The 19895-nt window shown below is 36.5% G+C and overlaps 1 protein-coding gene across 2 annotated transcripts in view; it reads left to right on the top strand.

Moving 5' to 3' along the window:
* SKAP2 (src kinase associated phosphoprotein 2) overlaps positions 1–19895 on the top strand; it is a 118951-nt gene that overhangs the window by 93639 nt on the left and 5417 nt on the right. Inside the window, exons 10-11 of one of the 2 annotated variants that reach the window (XM_027639383.1) lie at positions 6582–6650; positions 12941–13053. In XM_027639383.1, the coding sequence (XP_027495184.1) occupies positions 6582–6650; positions 12941–13053 (182 nt within the window). The remainder of the gene's footprint in view (positions 1–6581; positions 6651–12940; positions 13054–19895) is intronic. The other variant, XM_027639384.1, reaches the window with a different exon arrangement.

Raw genomic sequence — 19895 nt, 5'->3', positions numbered from 1 at the left:
GGATGGTGTCACAGAAAGGTTGTTTCGAGAGAGTTTTTTTTTCTCCAGAAAGCAGCTAAGTGACATTCCAGTCCTCCAGTATCACTTCTTCTCCTTCTCACCTCCTTTTCCTGCAGCACTGATCCTGAGTTAATTTATAACAAAATTCTGTGTAGATGATGAGGTAACTTTCCGAAGGTCTTCTCAGTAGGAGGCAGTGCTTCGGTTTTAGCTGAGATGGCTGGTTTAGTTATTCAGATTGCTTAGACAGTTGGGAATAATGGTGGTGTACAGTAGCACTTTTTGAGATACAAGAAGTGCAGCTGAGGGGAAAAAAAGTGCAGGATTTCTCAAGGAATACAGGAAACCTCACATCTGGAAACTTGGTAAGATCTGGACAAAACTGAGTAATTTGAGCTAATCTTGTTCTAATAAAGTCATTAGTTTCAGCTGTCTCATACGTAAGCTATTAAAATGCACAGACCCTTATAAACTGCTGCTGAACAGCTTAGTGTGAAGTACCAAAAGAAGCCAAATGCTGTTTCCTAGGAACCTGATCGAAGTATGTAACTTTCTTAGTTAGAGCAGAGTGTTAGACTGAGCAATGTCCACTGCTCCTGTCTGTCTCTAAGTATTTGAAGATTTTAGCTTTTTCACTTTGTACAGCCAGTGCTATTTATTCAAGGCCATTGGGAGGTAAGGACATTGTTAATATTAATAGCAGACTTCTGTTACCGTCTACTGGTTGAACATGGAGGGGTACCTATACTCCACTTCAGAATTTAGATAATGGTTGTTTTCAAAGAACTGGTTAAAACTTATGCAAAAGTGTTAGTTTTAAGTCCCATCCAGTTTAGCTGGTAGTATATTTGAATGAAATCTTTTGCCTCCATGTTGGAATCAGACTTGGATCATGTGTTGGGGGAAATTTGTGCTAGGAATTGGCATGGGTTGTCCTCAAATAAAACTGAAGCATCTTAGTATGCATAATATTTTTCATTAAAATGTATTTTTATGTTGTTCGTAACTCAGAGATCTCTTTCTGGAGATCTTGGAATACAATTCTGTATTGCCTATTTCCTTCCCATCATAATTTTGAGTGTAGTGGTGACCATTTATTCAGATGCAACTTCTGCTTCTGCTCATATGATGTCCCCTCATCTGCAATCCCAGTGTTTAGCCTGTGCTTGGATGACCCATTTCTATCACTATCTCCTCTGCTTGTGTTGTGGAAGTGGTTTTTTTTTCCACTCAAGTTTACCATGCACTTCTCTGTTTGAGCTGTTGGGTGATAACTAGCTAACCCATAGAAGTAGGAATAAAATTTGTCCTCTCTTCTGTCATGGTAAGAAATTCTTACATTTATCTCTTCTCTAAATAGCAACCAACTTGTTACCCACTTCTGTCATTGTCCTGGAGGCATTTTTATTCTCAAACCATGCACTCTAGTACAGTCAGATGGAGCTTTAATAAAACAGTAGTCTGTCTCCCCCTCTCTGCTGCCCCCAAGATCTCACACTATGGCTAAAGAATAACACCTTCAGCAGCCTTTTCTAAGCTGTTCCATTGTTTACAGAGTACACTAGGCTGCTAATGGGAATGCAGGGTGAAATGTCAAGAAGCTGTGTGTAAATCTTCCAGTAATCTGCCATGTCCAAGAGGAGCTGGGGGAAAGGGACAGATCTCTGGGAATATTGTAGGATTATCAAAGCTAGAGTTTTGCTAACTGAATTTGGAGCTCTCTCCATACAGAGTGGGTGGATCTGGAGTTTAAAAGAAGACACCAGAAATGAAAATCCCTGCCATTATAAATGCACACCAAGGCAAGTAAGCCTAGGATAAAGCAATACATGAAGGACTTCTGGGCTATCAAGCGGCTTAGGCTAAAATGCTGAAAGAGTTTGGGTGAAGGGTATAGGCATGTATGGGTGTGTATATGGTGAGAATACTGCAGAGGACCCCTTCCCCAAGGCTGGGGACCACTGTCCTCAGCTAAGGCAACTTGCTGGCCCTGTATAAACCAGGGTGTTAGTACTCATTCCTTTGACCCCAGATGATCACTAGCCCTTGCTACTAGCAGAAGGTGTTAGTTTGGCCAAATTATACAAACAATCTTGTTCTTAAATTTTGTGTGTTTATTGCTCCTTCTCTGGAAATATTAAATGTTTCTCTAAACAAATAGTCTTGTTTGTAAACAAGCCGGTGCTTGCTAATTTTTAAAAAAATATATAGCTGGGTTGATTTATGTTTCTTGTTAGAGTAATAACCCATCTGTTATGGGGGTGGGTCAATTAATAAAATTATAAATATGTGAGAGAAAAGGTCTTGACTCTTTTCCATGGTAAGCACTTATTTGGGTTCAAAAGTTCTTGTTTGCATTTGTGCAGAATCATTATTTGGTAGCAAAAAAGCAGTGTGTAAGAGTAATACTCTTGGTGTTAACACACCATTGTATCTTTTAGTTTTCATGTGCAAAGCAGTGTAGACCTGTCATACTGAATGTCAGCAGAGTTCATGTATACACCTGGGTTTTTTTCACGCACCTCTCCTCCCTGCCAAGTACTACAGTAAAGACACTACAAGGGTTTTTTTAATTGATTATTTACTAATACAAGTGTTTTTGTGAGGGGTCTGTCTTACAAGAGTTGTTTGTATGCTTATGACCTTCTGACACCACAGTGAGGTTTCAAATGAGATAATGAATGTGCATTACAAGTGTGTGATTGCTCGTATCATTGTGAAATAGATGAAAAATTAGTTCACTGCAGTAGTTTTTATCTGAACTGATCAAAACATCTTCCAATGATTTTTCTAACAATATGTGATTGGAATAATAACTGCACATGTTGTTGTGTTCCATGCTGCAGCCCAAAGGCTTGTAAATACAAGCTGCTTATTTGCAAGTAGCTTCCAGATTTGCAATATGATTGCTATGGAAACCACACAATGAAAAGCTTATAACCATCTGTGTGGTTTGGGAGATTTTGCTGCATAGCTGAGCTGGTTTTGTTTACTGTTTTTGAAGTGTTGAATAGAGTATATTAACCCACAAACTGGGATTATCCAAGGTATAAACTAGTATTGTGCAATGACAATGTGTCACAAACTAGAAGACAATAAAATACCTAATAATAATGGCATTAAATTAGAGTCTAATATAAAAAGATGATTGTTAGTGAGGAAACTGCTAAGTTTATGCATATTTATCATGGAGATACCACATTCCATTGGAGGAATGCGTTATTGAAGCCAAATTCTTATCCATTTTATAGTCAAGTAGTCTGATTTTTTTTACCCTCCCCCTTTAAGAAAAAGAAATTGGAAGGAAAAAAAATCAGTGGATTAACATGAAAAGCCTCAGCAAGTGTAGAATTCATTATTCACTTTTTAAATTTTGTGGATGGTAGAATTATCTGTGATTGGGTGATTTTTTTCTTTTGACTGGAAATTGAATATGTAAGTAATTTTCAACAACTTTCATGGACTAAATGAAAAAACCCGCAACAAATATAGTTAGTTCCTTGTTGCATTGTTGCAAGAATTCTGTAGGTTGTTTGCTATTAAAGTATCAGCAGAGTAGGGAACATAATCTGTATCATAAGAGTTCTTTGGATCTACAGCTCTGGAAGAGTTCACTGGTTTGATTAGTGTAGATTAGTCTCATTTTGACATATTGAGAAGGTGAAAAAGAATATTTTCTCACTGCAGTGTAGTGATGGTGTGAAGAAGAGATACAGAGGATTAAAAATTGGACCAGATTATTTTGTAGGGATGCATAGGTCTTTATACATAGTATCTTAAAAAAGCCAGAAGGACTTCTACTCTATTTTTTAATTTAATTTTTCATCTTTTGACTCTATGCCACGTTGCAACACAAACTTTAGCGTGTTGCATCAGACTGCAGCTGTAATTCCTGAGGTAATCGAGATTACTGTGTTTAAAGGATACCTCGTGCACACAGTTACTGCTTCAGGACATAATACCAGAAAACATTAGAAAGAACCACAGGTTCTTTTTTACTACCCTAAGCCAAGCCTATTACAACTGCTCCGTGATCGTATTAGGAAGTAGGGTGGACCATTTGTGCAGGTTTGTGCCAAGGACCTGATGTTTTGTAGTGCATATTTCAGAGGAGGCTTCCTATGGAGTCACTTCAGCCTGGTACCATGGACTGAATGTCCATTAGCAGCTGAAAGAGTACCTCTTCCAGCATCATTGCACCTGAGAGTTTGTCCTCTCTGTGACAACTCTGTAGTGTAAAGCAAAGTGGAATAAGTGTGGATGGTTGGAGTCCAAACCCGTATATGAATATGGACAGTCTTTGAATTTAGGACCTTTTCGGTATTCAAAAAGCTTTGATTCAGGTATTTCCACATTTCAGAAGTGGATCTGGTGAACTCTTGTTTTTAGGAAATACATCTTTCAGGGGAATGCATATATTCTGAATTTTTCCATGAAGCCACAGTGCAATCTACATGTATTCAGCTGTATTATGAATTTCACTGAGCCACAGTGCAATCTACATGTATTATGAAAAAGTCTCCTCCAACCTCTGCTGCTGTTTTACTTCAGTTGAGATACCCTCTACTTAGTTAGTCCTCGGTTTAAGCTGATCTGATGACCATGACAAGTGAGTTAAAATCCACAGGACATTCAACACATGAACTGATTTAGGTCCAAACATTCAGTAACATGTAATATCAACATTTATTTAATCAAAGTATAATATAATACAGTGTGTGTTGGATGAAGCTGAAATGTTCTGGGAAAAGGGAGCAATCCTAGAAAATGTGACTGATACTGGGATACTACTCCCTGTGAGTGGTGCAACTGTGGTAGGGAAGCCACAGAATGTCAGTGCCTCCTAGTGCTCTGGACAGCACATAGGGGTGCATTTTTGCCATTTGTGCTCCATTTGTGAGTTCTTAAACAAATGAGCGTACTTGGAAATATGCAACAAGTGTTAATGCCAAGTAGGGGAATACATTTGAATGCAGTAAATAGTTTAGAGTGTTTTGTGAGTACTGCAGCTTCAGATTTCTCCTGTTCTATTGTTAGGTTTTTTTTTTTTTTGATTCCGCCCCCCCCCCCTCCCCCATTGGCTCAAATAATAGTTTATAATCATCTTGACCAGACTTCTAACTAGTCAACAGTCAGAGAGCAAAAACTCTTGCTGGCTTACTAGGGAAGAATTTCAAAACTCTGTGGAGTGAATCTTCTGATGTAACTGTAATATTTGTAGGACTGTGTATAGAGGTTAGCAGCAATTATGCATACTCATTCCAGCAGGTCTACTCTCATGCTTAAAACATCTGCTTTAATGTTTGCAAGAACAGTCTTGTGGATAGATTAAATTTTTACAAGGCTAAAAATCCTTTGAACTGTTCATATAAAATTCACTCTTTGTCAAAGTATATGGGCAATTACATAAAAGTTGCACAATAAGGAACATTTTAAAAGCTGTGAGTTCTTTGTCTGTTGTCTGTCATTAGTAAAATATCAAAATTAGTTGCTGAAATGTGTGCCTTAAAAAGAAGCATGACTATCCGTATAAGATGTGATGAGTAGCAAAGGCAAATAATTTAAACGTATTAGAAGTCCAACTCTTGTTTGAGAAGTGAGTTTATCAATATGCTATTTCCTCATTCATACAGCAACCTTGTCAGTTTTGATATACTGTAAATGCAAAGATTAATTTGTTTCTACTTCCTTATGAACCTAAAGACAGAATACAGCTAAAAATCTCATAGTTTTTTCCCTTTTTTTGCCTCATCAACAGAATTGTTGACTGTGAAATGTGAGAAGCAGATCTGATGTCCCTGTACGGAATGGAGTGTGGATTTACTTAAGTGAGAGTCTGGGCATGAGAGAGTTCCCTGTCTGTGCTGGACAGGAAGTATGGAGCACATCTTTCGAAATTGCCTGTGGGGATTTCAGTGTGTTCCAAGCTTGCTAGCCAGAAAACATGCTTCAGAGCCAATTGCTGCCAGGGTTTCTCTTTTCTTGTCCCTAAACTTGCACTAAGCTGTTTGATACAGTTCGGCTTGCTTAAAACCATGGTCAAGCACAGTGGGCAGGAGCAGTGAAGGCATGACATCTATAGTGGCTGTGTTCCCATCATGCACATGTCAAGTTAGTGTGTATGTAAGACAGTGCTGAAGGTGAGATGTCCTCTGCCTTCTCTGCATACTGCTCCTAAGAATGGAGTTCTTTCATGGGCTGGGGATACTTTTTCAATCCTTGGTTTCATTTTCTTTATCCTGGCAAGAAGTGTATGTAGCAGAAGATGACCCTCATTCTAATTGTCTCAGAATGACTGAAAAACAGCAGAACTGCAGCTCTCTATATGATTGCCCTCAGAGGAGAGTGAAAAGGGAAACAGATGTTTGTAATTGAGATTTTGAAAGAAAGCTCTTGGAGTGTTTGGATGGGTGGGGGAAACCACAGATATAACAGTATTCCAACTTCTGTATAAATGTAAAATAGTAAACACAGTTTACAATCTGGAAATGTAGAGTGTGGCTTTCGGACTGATGGGGGCTGTAATTCCTGTCAGCTGAGGTGTCCCTTCGAAGTTTCATCTGCAGTTATGTGTTTTGCAGAAGAACGGGTTCCTTCAAAGAATGAAGTGCCAAGAACAGAGAGCCAAGAGGATGTTACCACTGATTCAGGTAATTAAAACTTTTCCTCTCTATTTAGTTTATGCTCTTTATTTTTACCTTTATTTTCTTATCTCTTCCATTTGGTGTTTTAAAATAATGTTTTTATAGCTCTGTAAAGCTGTCTTTTTACCTGAGTATGTGATGGCAGCAAAACTGCTTAGCACCACTTAGGATGCATGAAAACCACTTGAGAAGGATTTATAAAGTAAGCCAATTTATACAAGGTATTCCTTCCTGAATTACTTTGTAATGACTCAATTAGCTTTCATTTCTGCACAAAGGAGATTTAGTTGCATAAATTAGCTTATCATCATTGAGGAAGTGTCACTGCTAAAGGACAGTTTATAGATACAACATGCAGTTGCTGTCAAACCTATAAGAATGTAATATAGACATCTGTGTATACTTTGTGCTTGAGCAGAACAGACTTCTGCCATTCAGAGACTAACAGGGGACAACAAGTTGCCCAAGGGACTGGCAATGTAGACGTCTCTGAAAAGGTCAACTTGACACAGGCTCTGACAATCGACCCAAAGCTCTGTCTTCTTTGATAAAAATCAGATAAACTTAAGACCACTAATTGATCTGCAGCCTGTTTAAATGTTGGCCATGCATATCTTCATTGCATATGATTACCACAGAAAGCAAATGAATTGGGTAAGAAATGCCAGAGTCCAGTGACAGCGGCATGAAAATTGGAAAAGGACAGAAATGCCCAGAAAGGCTGTGAAGGATATTCTCTCAGCTTTAGCTTGGCAAACTGCCCTTGTGCTAATTATCTCTGGGACTGGAAAAATAACTGCATACACCATGTAAAGTCATATGGCCAGACAACTTTTCTTGACAGAAAGGTATTTCCAGTTATGCTTAAAAACAAGATATATTTGTGTTTCAAGGGTGCAGACCTTCAGATAAACTACTGGTGATTTGACACAGCAAGTAGTGAAGACTGCTTCTTATCAGACCTTACACCTTTTTGAGATCTGCTGCATTGTAACTGTGACCTGCACTGACATGCAATCTGGCTCTCCTTCCCCCATCGAACATAATACACATAATTCTTTCAGGGCTGTCAAGGAAGGGGTGGGCAAGAAGAGTTCCTTTAGGAAGTAGCTCTGCAGTGCTCTTCCTGTTGCAACATGTGGAGAGGAAACAGAGGCCTGATTTCCTGACCCATACAGGAAAGCAGGAACAGGTTGCTGTGAGGAGTTTTGGGTTGCTTTTCTTGGAAAGGAAACAAGAACCAAGTCATCAGATGCTGTTAGCATTGTGCTCTGCTAAAAACATGTGTAAAACAACATGACTCATTACAGCCTTAATATTTAGTACTCATTTAGACATTACTGTAATTATAAGAGTGTGTTGTCATAATGGAGCGTGAGGTCAATCCAATTATAAAGTTGCCAACAGCATTGGTTTTTTTCACTAATGTATCTTCCTGAAGTTCTAATTGGTCATACTTTTAAGAAATCAAAACCTTAGCATCTAGAGTTTTGAAAAGTTTTAACTGCTCTGAGAACAGCCCTATCAATCCTACTTGTATTTGTGTAATGTCTTTGAAAATACTAGAGCAGTTCCCCCCCAGATATCAGATTCATTCCAAGCAATAAATTTCTCATCTGATCTTATATATTTCACTATTTAATACTGGTAATTTGTTTGACTTTAGGGCTGAGTTGACATGAGTATTTCTGATGGCCATCACATCATAAGTATCTGACTTGACTCAAGGTTATTTCGTGATTGTCCACACAAACAGTGCATACATTCTTAAATTTAATTTATTGCCTAGCTTTACTAAACCTGAACTTCACAGAAAATATTCTGTAAATTGTCTGTGAGCTCAGGCTGATAAGTGCAAAAAAGGTTTCTTTTTTTCCTACTCTTTTCTTGTCCTAACATATCTCTGCTTCAATTAACTTGCAGACTTGAGTTCTTCTTATTCTGTCGGTCTTGATGCCGACTGTTGCTGCTGGATAGCTTTACAATACCAAAGCATTGAAGAGTTTCAGTTATGGCTTACTTGGTCTTTCTTGCTGTGACTATCTACCCATTATCTTTCCCACAATCACTGTTTCAATAAGTGTCATGTTTTGTGCTGTATCAGTGTAAATATGTTGATTTTAGAGTAACTAAGGAGCAGTAAGAGAAAGATAATACTAAACAGTTTGAGCTAGATTAGAGTTTGAGTCCAAATAAATACTCTAATTATTTTTCCCTTATTTCCTAACTTTTCTGGCCTGTGGGATAAAGGGCAAGTAAGGCATTTTTTGCAGTTTAGGACATCGTCAGAACTAACAAACACCAGCGTTTTTTAACAGGGTTTGGCTTGTCTGGGCATTGAAACTCAACACCAAGAGTCACTTACGTAAGATACTCATTCTGGTAGCATTAATTTTGAACTTCACCTGTATCTCCATCTTTAAGCCTTCAGTATGGTAAATATTGAGCACGTCATTAATAAAAGGGGATACAGTTTGTATTTTTCAAATATTGTTAAGTAATCTTCAAATCTGATGCCATTAACTTTTGAAGAATCTTATTAATGAGTTGAAGAACATGAGTCAGAATGGCCAACTGTTTAATATACTAGGCAGTGGACCATGGTTGTGAAAGGAAAGCATACATATGTATTCCTTCATTCCACAAGTGATGCATAGGCAAATAATATAACTGCTAGCTCTAAATCACTACCATAGTAGGGTTTGCTAACTTAGATGCCATCAGTGTTGAAATGGAAGACTAATGGAACTTAGACACAATCACATTTATTCTAATGTTTTAGGTAGTGCATTTTCATATTTTTTCATATTTTTTCCTCCCCATGTCTTTTGTGGTTTTTAGAATGTTATTGTAATTTTTTTCCCTTGAGTAATCCATGGGCATTCTTAAGTTTTAAACAGTAATATTTGTGGTGCATGCTTGAGTGATATATTTGTCAGATTTTTTTTTTTACATGAACTGTTCACCTTTCTTTCTTTGAGGATGTGTTGACAGATGCCAGCGTTTTTCAGTGAAATAAGCAGTCTGTCAAAGAGACTGGCAGACATTGCCTTTTGATCTGTCAAACTCTGAAGTATTTTCATCAATATATTGGACAAAAATATCTATTGTTGCTATTACTATTTCTGGAAAAACAGAGATGGCAGAAGAAAACCATGAGGAATTCGTTTTGGAAGAGTATTGGAAACTGTTGGATAGTAGTTCATCCAGATAGCTGTCCTAGAATAAAAGAAGTATTTTCTGAGGAAAAAAACCTATCCAAAATCTTGCTTACCCATTTCTTGTCATTGGTAATTTAAAAATAGTGGGTAGGTAAATACAAACTGCTTTCTGCCCTCTGCCACACACTTAACTTTTTTTTAATCATGTCTTATTCGTATTTGTGGCCTAAGTGACCATAACTTTAAAATATGACAGACTTAAGTTCAGTGATTATGTCATCATAATATTTTTAAGGCACGTGACATTTCATAGTATATGAGATTAGAGTGTGATTGTGACAGAGTAATGCCGGAAAATCAATACCTTTTGAATTTGAACTCTAATGAGCACATAAGTTCTTGATGCTAAATCCATCTGTTTTCAAGTATTATATGTGTTTAAGAAGCTCCATATTATTTCATTACCATGTAAATAACAAATTCCTTTACACAGGCCCCATGGTTTTGTTATATACCATTCTTCAGAGGCAATAAAATGAAATTTGTCAGGGTCTTCTCAAACTGAAATAGGGACTGAAGTAAGAAAGAATGGGCTTCTGTTTTGCAGAGGTTTTTGCAACTTTTTTTTATTCTACCCCTGTGTTTGTGAGGCACTATGAATCATATTATGAAGCATTATTCACTTTAGATGTATAAAATCTGAAATTACATTTACAGTTATCTTTTATGTGTGTGTAGTTGCTCTTACAGAATTTGGAGAAATTTGTGCTGGTGGCATGAGAAGGGTTTTTAAATTTGAAATTAACACTTCTTGGAAGACCAGCACAGTGGTTTACAAACTTAAAACTCTCACTTCCTTTCCCTGTTTTTTGTTTCTGTGCTTCTGATATACTGGTATATGTTTGTCTGAAAAATGTGACTTTCTGATTTAAATGACCTTAGTTGATGCTGAATTCACAAATGAGGGCACAGAGTCCTGGTTAGTCTGTGGTCAACATTGTCATTGTTGCAATAAGCTTATTTTAAAATGCATCTTTTCCAGTGTTACCGTGTTCTTAGTTGATTTGCTTTCCCACTTTAAAACTCAATTAAATGCTCATGATGAACATATAGGGAGAGATGTGTCTCCCCCGCTGCAGTGTCTCTTCTGTTGCAACTCCCATTAGTGTTAACAGGAGTTACTTCAGGTACACAAAGGTAAGAAGAGAACTCAAAGTGGTAAAGGTCAGCATGAAAAGTCTTGATTTCTTTCAGTGCAGTTCTGAAGAAGTAAAAATCCCGATTAATGTATTTTAAACCAAATCAAGAAGCTAACTGCTGAAAGATTTGAAAGGTGGGATATACTGAAATAGCTCTTTTTGTTTATGCTCACGTGGGCTTATGTTATCTTTTACAAGATAAGAGTTGGGAACTGTGATCAGTATGATATCAAAAGATGAAGGAGAGATTCTGATTTAATATTTATCACAAAATAATTTCTAAATTGCTAAATTGGTAAATAACGGAGTAAAAAAATAGGAAGGGCCAAAATTTGGAGAAGCCACACTTCAAAGCGATTCACTTTAAAGTGATTCTGCCTTCCTCTTGAAATGATAATGTCTAGGCATTTTAGAGTAACCAAATCATATTTCTGAGTGATTGGGAGCTTTATACGTGTATCTAATTGCTGCTTTTGGGCTGAGGACAGAAGAATTCAGGCACTGGCAGCCAGAACACCCCCTAGTACTACATAGGAAGTCATAGCTCCTAATCACCAGTTATGGAAAATTAAATGGTGGGTAATTGGCATTGCAGCTTTAAATTCAAGGTTGTGAATATTTAGCCTTATGACAGTATTGCCATCCAAATAAAATAGCACAGAATGCAGACTGGAATGGAAAAATAGAAAACAAGCTCTTCTTTGCCAAAATAGGAAAGAGCACAAGTTGAATACTGCTATTTTTTTTATAGCGTGACGCTTTCTATCACTTGATGCTTGATATTTTAACAGGATTTTTTTGGTAATAAAGTGAACCAATCATGATTAAATTGTAAACTATAAATAATGGTGTAGAGTGCTAACGACATGCAAATGTAACTGGTATATGTTGGAATAACCAGCAAGCCTGCTGTTCAAGGATCATATAACAAAACTAAGATGACAGCCTTGATCCAGCCAGTTCAGTGATATTTATGTTATCAGAATTAGAAGATAGCTTTCCAGTGATGTAAATTATTAGTACATATACATTCTGTCTGGTTAGTGTATACATAATGTAACTGGTCATCTTAGTGGTATTGCTTACATTCCTTTTGCATTAACTCATCACACTCCATTCTCATGGAATTAAAAACAGGAAATAGTTTGCAGTGTAACAGAAGCACCCAGTGTATTTAACTGTGTGTGAGTGCTGTGTTTCAATAGATGTGCTCTGTATTGTAAATGTATGACAAAGCATTTATTACTGTGTTATTGCCGTATTACAGAGCAAAGAGTGCTAAATAATCAATCAGTTAATGGTCTGTATGGCAGCTTGAACACAGCACATCCATTGTGCTTATGCTGTTAGAAGGATGAGTTTACGACTGTAGTGTAGTTGCATGTTTAGCCGGAGCTTAATGTCCTAAACTGGAGCTGACACAAATATTTTTGAAATGCAACTTCAGCAACAGTTTCCAAGTTCTCTAATATTTCAGAAGGAACAATCAAGGATTATCTCAAAGGTTCTCAGAGAAGCTCTTTAATTTTGTTGGAACAGGAGAGGAGGGGGAGCATATCACAAAATACTTACTTTGGCTTCCTTTCACAGATTATTATTAATTATATTCTGAGAATTTCATTAGTTTCAAGTTGAGATACATATATGGCTTGCTAGAAATGTACGTGTGGAGGAAAATTAGGTGCTTTAAGTTGCAGCTGGAAAATGCTTTGAAAACCTGTAGCTACATGTCTCTCAGTGATGCAACTTGCCAGTGAAGGGCTTGCACATTAAACTTGTTTTCTACTTGCTTTTGTGGTATGAAAGAGATGTTTCTAAAAAAAAAGGAATAAGAAGTGTGTGTTAGTGAATTGCATTGTACCATCTGGAGATTTTAAGTGTAACTTTAGTCCCTCAGTCTTTATCCTTTTCTGATTAGATGCTGTTTTCTTTGCAGATAGCGAAGATATCGATTATGCCAATTTCTATCTGGGTTTGTGGGACTGCACAGCAGATGTACCTGATGAGTTGACATTTAAACGAGGTGACGTTATCTACATTCTCAGCAAGGTATGAGGTGCTACTGGGGGCTACATAGTTGTAAAAAGAGAGACATGGCAGAAGGACACATTCTCACAGTTCTACGGGGGGAAATTGGCACTCCCTTTCAGATCCTTTGTTTGCAACCAGATATTCACTGCAATTAATTATTTTGTCAAATGAACTATAACCACATTTAAAACATAGCCGTGTAACAGGAATTAACTTAAAAGCATGTTTATTTACTTGTTAAATCTTGGCTACCATTTGTTAACTGATTTAACAGGAGACAATGTGCTTTCTGCTTGCAGAAGTTAACCTTGTAGAATTTTAAGTTATCTTGTATTGTTATGTTTTTTGTTTCCTGTTTTATATTCCTGACTGTGCTAATTCTGACTTTTTTGGGATCTTGCTACAGAAGATGTGTTTTTTTGAACTGTGCTTTCATCTTTGTATGTATATTGTAATTGTTCTGACAGCTCAGATTCCAAATTTGTTTGCTCTGACAGATTTGGGCAATTTTTAATTGCAAACTTTCCTGTTTGCAAAGCAAATGAGAAATATAATTCCTTTAATCTGAATTGATACTAAGCATGAAATATAAGCATGAAATTTTATTCTACATTAATGTTGGTTAATTTTCTTATTTTTCCTTAACCTCCCTAACAAAAACAAAACGTCTCCTAAAATATATATCTCGTGGTCCATTGAAGTCTACTTCTGAAGAATTAATCAAAGGAAATTTCTGTTCCCCACATATTAGAAAAAAAAACTGAGCTTTTAAAGTTCTCACTGAAAAAAACCTACCTTCAAAAATATATGTAGAATATAGATCTAATTGCCATTCAGGGTAATTGGTGCCAAAAATATTGTGGGTCATTTAAATATACAAGTAGGTGCATGAAAGCTAAAGACTTGGTTTGTCTTAGTTTCAAACTCTTAAGTTTTGTCACAATTGCTTTAAATCTTCTGTGATACTTTTAAGTATGTTTCTGGATAATAAATGTGACAGCTTCTGTTTTAAATAAATTTAAGATTTATGGATAGAAGGATAGTCCTATATAAAAATATAGAAGATATATTACTAATAGTAATTTGACCATGTATGTCTTTTGAAGTATTTCATCATCACTTAAGCTAATGACTGAATTGCATTACTAAAGGCTGAATAACGCTCTTGGATTGGGCAAACTTTCAAGCAGTTATTCAGTGCTTAAGAATTGTACTAATTTAAAATAGCCACCTCTTCCCTCTCTTCCTCACCCCAAAAAGCCCATGAATGAATGGATTCCACTGCATGGGTTTGGCCTCTTTGTGGGTTGTGTTCTCTGGGTACAGTATCGGGACTATAAAATCTTAATCTTCAGCTTGTAAGTGAAAAAAATTGTTTGCTACTCCTTCCCCAAAAAAGTGAGAAATTTAATTTAAAAAATGGAGCAGAATAAAAAAACAGTAGCTTAAGCTGTCGTGTGTATATCAACTGACTTGTTGCCGTGCCATGATTAATTTGTAATCAGTCCTTGAAACAGGCTTGCTGCTGCTCCAGATATATAGATTCTCTCTCTCTGGGATTGATTTCTACTCCAAAATATAGCCCAGAAAATTTGGCCCTGTTTCGCTTAAAGATTGTTACAGCTTTTTTGGAAAAATGAGTGTTGGCCACTACTGTCAGCTCAGAATTTAGGGTCCTTGGAGGGCAAAGTGCCAGAGCATTATCCATCTTAACCTTCCACTTGATTCAGTTTCAAGGTCTGATCATTTATGAGCTCTTTGTTTGGTAAGTGAAAATATAACCAAAGAAAAAGTGAGCCTAACCATCCTGAAGTGGGTCAACACTTTTCTTTAAAAATATTGCCTAATCCACTACATTAATACTTGGATTTTGTGGCAGTCGGCAGGCATCCTAGGCAATTCTTTTATTTTTTACACCATCTAGTGGTTGAAAATGAGAGATGCAGGTACTGACAGAGGGTTATGTGTATGGATCCAAAATGGTGTCATAAATTCAGCTTCAGCTGAACCTAGCTATGGCTTTATTGCCTTTCTATCATATGTCAGCCAGGTATGAACATTGCTCTTGAAAATCACTTTTTGCTGATAAGGAAGTAAGTGGAGGTATAGTAGTGTTATAGTAGGAAGGGTGAAGCATTAACAAAATATCGAGCATATTTGTGCAACATGTAATAGTTCTTTGTTTTACAGTGAAATATAAATGGTGTAGCCTGCTCTGATGAATGTGGTAAGATAGATATTCATCTCTCCCAGAAATAGTTATGCCAAAGCAATATATTTTTACTAGCTTTTCACATACCTTTACAGAAATTAGGGGAAAAGTGACTATTTTGTTTCCAAGAAGAGAGATCATTATTACAACAGAAATAATTATGAATTGGTTTAGCAAATTTGGGCACTTATAGAATTTAAATAAAGGAAGAGGAGCAATATGCTACCCATAAGTTCCTAGGTAAACGCCTTTTAGAAAAATGAGCTTGGTTTCAATTTGGCAGCATTTGCTTCTTAAAATAGCTAGGCATTATGCAAAGAAAAGTCTCTCATAATTTGCTTTAAACTGAGCATCAAAATTCAATGTTAGTTCAATAAGCATGAGCTCATATTCTGACAACAGAGATACCTGTGCCCGACTAGTATAATTACTGTAGAAAAGTATGTTTTTCTTGTTTTAAAGGTGCATTCAAAAACTACCCTTTTTTTTACAAAAAAACCCCCCAAACCAACAAAAACAAATACCCCCCCCAACTTTGGTCTAGGTTTTTCTACCTTTGAGAGTTTCCCTCAAAAGTTGAGTTTTTAATCTGAGCAGAATTAACAGATCTCAATACTACTGATTAACTTTTCTTTATTTAAAAAAGTAGCTAACTTCTCAGATTAATTGATCAATGTATCTGTAGAGATATACTATTATTATTAATTTATAGTATTCTTGAATATTCAAGTGTCTTTTATCACTTATGCTATGAATGATGTGAACTTTCAGAAAACTATATACCCCTATTCTATTATGTAGTAAAAAAATATTTTATGGTTCTAATGATAAAGGGATTTTTAAACATTTTTTAGTTAATATTGACTATTAGAAATTAACACTTTGGAGTCATGTTTGCTAAAAGGATGATTGCTCTTAACTCCTGCTCAATTATGGGCTTGCCTTTGCTTTCAAGCCCATGTGATAAATGGGAAAACAGACCTTGATACAAAAATCATTTTTATAAATCTTCCATAGCTCTACTCAAGAAATCAATTTCCAGAAACAAAGATAACTGTGAATGGAGGTAGCTCGATTTTTTTTCCTAAGTTTCGTATGCACAATTTATGCAAGTGCAGCACTAGCAGTAATAGTTTGTTTACTTTAGGTGTATGTTTTGTGTTGTGAAATTCCATAGTTACATTGGCCAAAAGCAAGTAATAATGAAAATTTACCTAGATGTTAGCAGACACCTGCTTAGTAGAATTACAGACATTTCTTTACTTTAAAGCTGATTTAACATCCATCTTATTTATATTTGTATTTAAATAGCAAATAATTTTTAAAATAAAAAATTATATCTCAAACTGGAATTCTCCTTACCTGTTATTATTTCATTACATGCCAGTGCTGTTCAGTCTGATATTTATGAGTCATGGAAATCTCATCTGTGACTTAACCTTTTGCTCTAGAATTTTTTATGAAAGTGGAGCATTAACTTGGTGTTTAGATTACCCTTTATTCAGAGATTGTAGGTTTCCAGCATGGCAGATTTTTGTTCTTTCAATACAATAAACGTCTGTTAAAATGCTCACATCTCAACCTGTATTTTTTACTTATTGAAAAGACAAACAAAGAGTCTTCATAGCTCAGGTTACTGCTTATGAAATAAAGTGCAACTTAACAATGCAACTGTTTCAGAATCACTGTGAGCATTTTGTACACTATCTGTATAATCTTAATAAAATGTATTTATTCAGTATTTTTTCAAAAAGATATCAAAGGCATACTAAAATCCTGAGTATTTCTTTAGTCAGGCTGTTTTCTGGCTGAGCATACTGAGATCAGTATTTAAGAGTAATTTCTGTTTCCATGACCATACTGCCTATGACTCCCCTAGCAAATGGGGAGTACCAATAGAAGCAGATTTGCAGAGTGAAACACTAGTGCTTGAGGCCCTGGTGTCCACACTATGCTTTTTGAAAGCTGCTTGATGTCTGAAGAGGTCTAGCATGGTTTTGTGGAATGAGAACAAATTAGTGGTTAAAGTACATTCAAGTGTGTCTTCCATTTTAATTTCATCTTAAATAAATGTAGTGTGTGTGTTCTGCCAAGTTAGCCAATGTGGGGAAAATGGGATCATTGGGAGATTCACTTCAGTGGGATGCTTCTGATCAAAACTAAAATGCTGCACCAAAGTTGTACATTACCCTTTCTCTGGCTTGTTTAGGTATATTCCTCATGGGAGGGGAGGTGAATAAATACATGTCTGAACACAAGATAAAAGTGAAGGCCTTTAGATAGAAGGTTAGTTAAGACTAATGCAAAGTGGCTCTAGGTCTGCTGGATTGCATACTGATAATATTTAAGCCTTTACCTACCTGATTAGAAAAAAATTTGGACTTGTGTCATCTAATGGAAAATAAAATGGCCTTTTTATTGTTCCAGGGTGTTTTCTGGGGACACTTTTGGTTCAGAATTCAGTCTGCTTACCATGATTTATATTGGAAATCTTTAATTGGTGTCTATTTCATCTCATGTTATTGTGGGAAATAAAACCTAATAATGCAACCATACAATAAATCTGAGGTTTATATTTTTAAAGATGACCATTTTATTGCTGTCTTAAAACAACTCTACTACCTGTGAAGAAGTCTCATTCACTTATCTAAAGCATTTGTCATTCTCTGCTTTTTAGAGAAAATGCTGTTCTGTGCCAAAACTGCTCCCTGGTTGATAGTGTATCATTCAACAATTACACCAAAGGAAGTTCTAAAACTTTTTAGCTAGTATGAATCTCCTGGATGAATTAGAGATGTTTTAAAATATTTTCTTGCCAAAATTGCCCCCCAGGACAGTCTTTGAAAAAAATTTATCTCTGCTTCCCACACATATTTAGCTTGACAGTAAAGGCTACTTATTTTAACCCCAAAGAAAGCTATAGGTAAGTTTTGCTTTTCAGTTTTAAGGTTTGCAGATATTGAGCCTGTAAGTGAATATTACTCACAGTGCCACTGGAAGAGGGAACGAGAAAAATGTTTAATTCACCCACTTCAGTCGAGTTTTTTTTAAAAATACCACTGCATTGTTTTCTTCAAGGCATTGAAACACAATGGTGATTTTCAGCAACTCTTTTTAAAAAACAAATAAAAAACCCACTCCACAAACATGAAAACCATACCATATGTATTTAAAAATGGGGACTAATTGCACAAGAACCAGATGTTCTCAACTTTTGCCGAAGTCAGTAGAAGTTAATATGGTGCAAAGCATCTGGAGAACCTAATTTAGGCAGATGATCTGTTCTAAAGGTAGAGACTGTATTGGAGATTTTCTCTTTTTGCATGTCAGAATTGTCTTCTATACAGGACTAAAATCTTGGATATAAAAGATACCTGTAGAAAACAGGTAGTGTGTTTCTAACTACCATGTTTTCCCCAGTGCAAAAGCTTTTATCAGCAATGTCTCCTGGAGTCATGGGTACATACACATCAGTGCAGTGAAATTGGTGGGAAGGGGACAAGGAGAAGTGCCTGCTCACAGTGTTCAGTTTAAAGCATTTAAAGAAACTGTAAACCCTGATGGGATTTTTCCCCCTGCTATCAAAGCATGCTGTACAGAGAATGTTTTGCCAGCATGTTAAGTTATAACCTGTTCCTTGCTGCCCTGTGAAATTACTTCACTTTGGTTAATAAATTTCTGCGAGGAAAAAAAATAAGGCACTCTAAGACGGTGGAAACGCAGGAGTAGCTTAGAAAGCATTTGGTCATTTGGTAAGGTTGTTGTTTCATATTATTGGGCGTAATATATTCCATTGCCCTGGTGCTTGTCTTCCAGGGGTTGTGGTGGCCCCCTCCTCCCCCCAGCCCTGCTAACATTGCCTGGTATGGCAAATGTGCTCCCCGTCACATGGCAGAGCGTGGCCGCACACTTGTGCATTCTCCTCATTGCATGGTGGCTGGATCTGGCCCTGCCCCCTCTCCTATCCCTCTATTTGCCTTGGAGCAATTCATTTTGCAGTTATTGAATTTCTTTGGAGAGTTATTTTCATACAGCGAGCATCACAGCACCTCTGGATCTTGATAGCGTTTCTACATAAGGAGAAAGAAGCTTTGTGTTAGTAATTACCTAACATTGTCAGGAGCTGACTGCAGGCCTCTTTCCAGTGATAACAGAATAACCACATAATGTAGCTTTATAGCACATGATTAATAGAAAATAATTACACATCCTACAAAGGGATGCAATATTTCTTATAAATTGACTACAATGGTTTCCTGTAGATTAAAGGACTCTTCATTATTTTATCAGTCCTTCTGAAGTATAGTTGCTTGCCTATGTTAGCAGTTAAGAGCTGAATGCAGTGAGGGATACCAGATGGTAAACCCAGTGGTACCTGAGATCTGAAGCTGATGCTTGCAAAAGCACCGTGCTTCCCAACTTTTATTCTTATAAAACTTCTAACTCCTGCATGTTAATGCTTCCACATATTAATCATTATTTCCCACAAATGTGGGCTGTAGACTTTTATTCTACACATCTTAACCAGCAATAATAGACATATGGACCTCACAACAGCAGTGTATTAATTAAATTGTATTGCTGTGAGGGAGTTCATAATTGATAACATTGATAGAAACAATACATCAATTTGCTTTTTATGTGTGAC

Source organism: Corapipo altera, unplaced genomic scaffold (assembly GCF_003945725.1).
Source record: "Corapipo altera isolate COAL_440 unplaced genomic scaffold, ASM394572v1 44, whole genome shotgun sequence".
Lineage (NCBI taxonomy): Eukaryota > Metazoa > Chordata > Aves > Passeriformes > Pipridae > Corapipo > Corapipo altera.
Note: the sequence above shows the minus strand (reverse complement) of the source record. Positions and strands in the feature narration are given on the sequence as shown.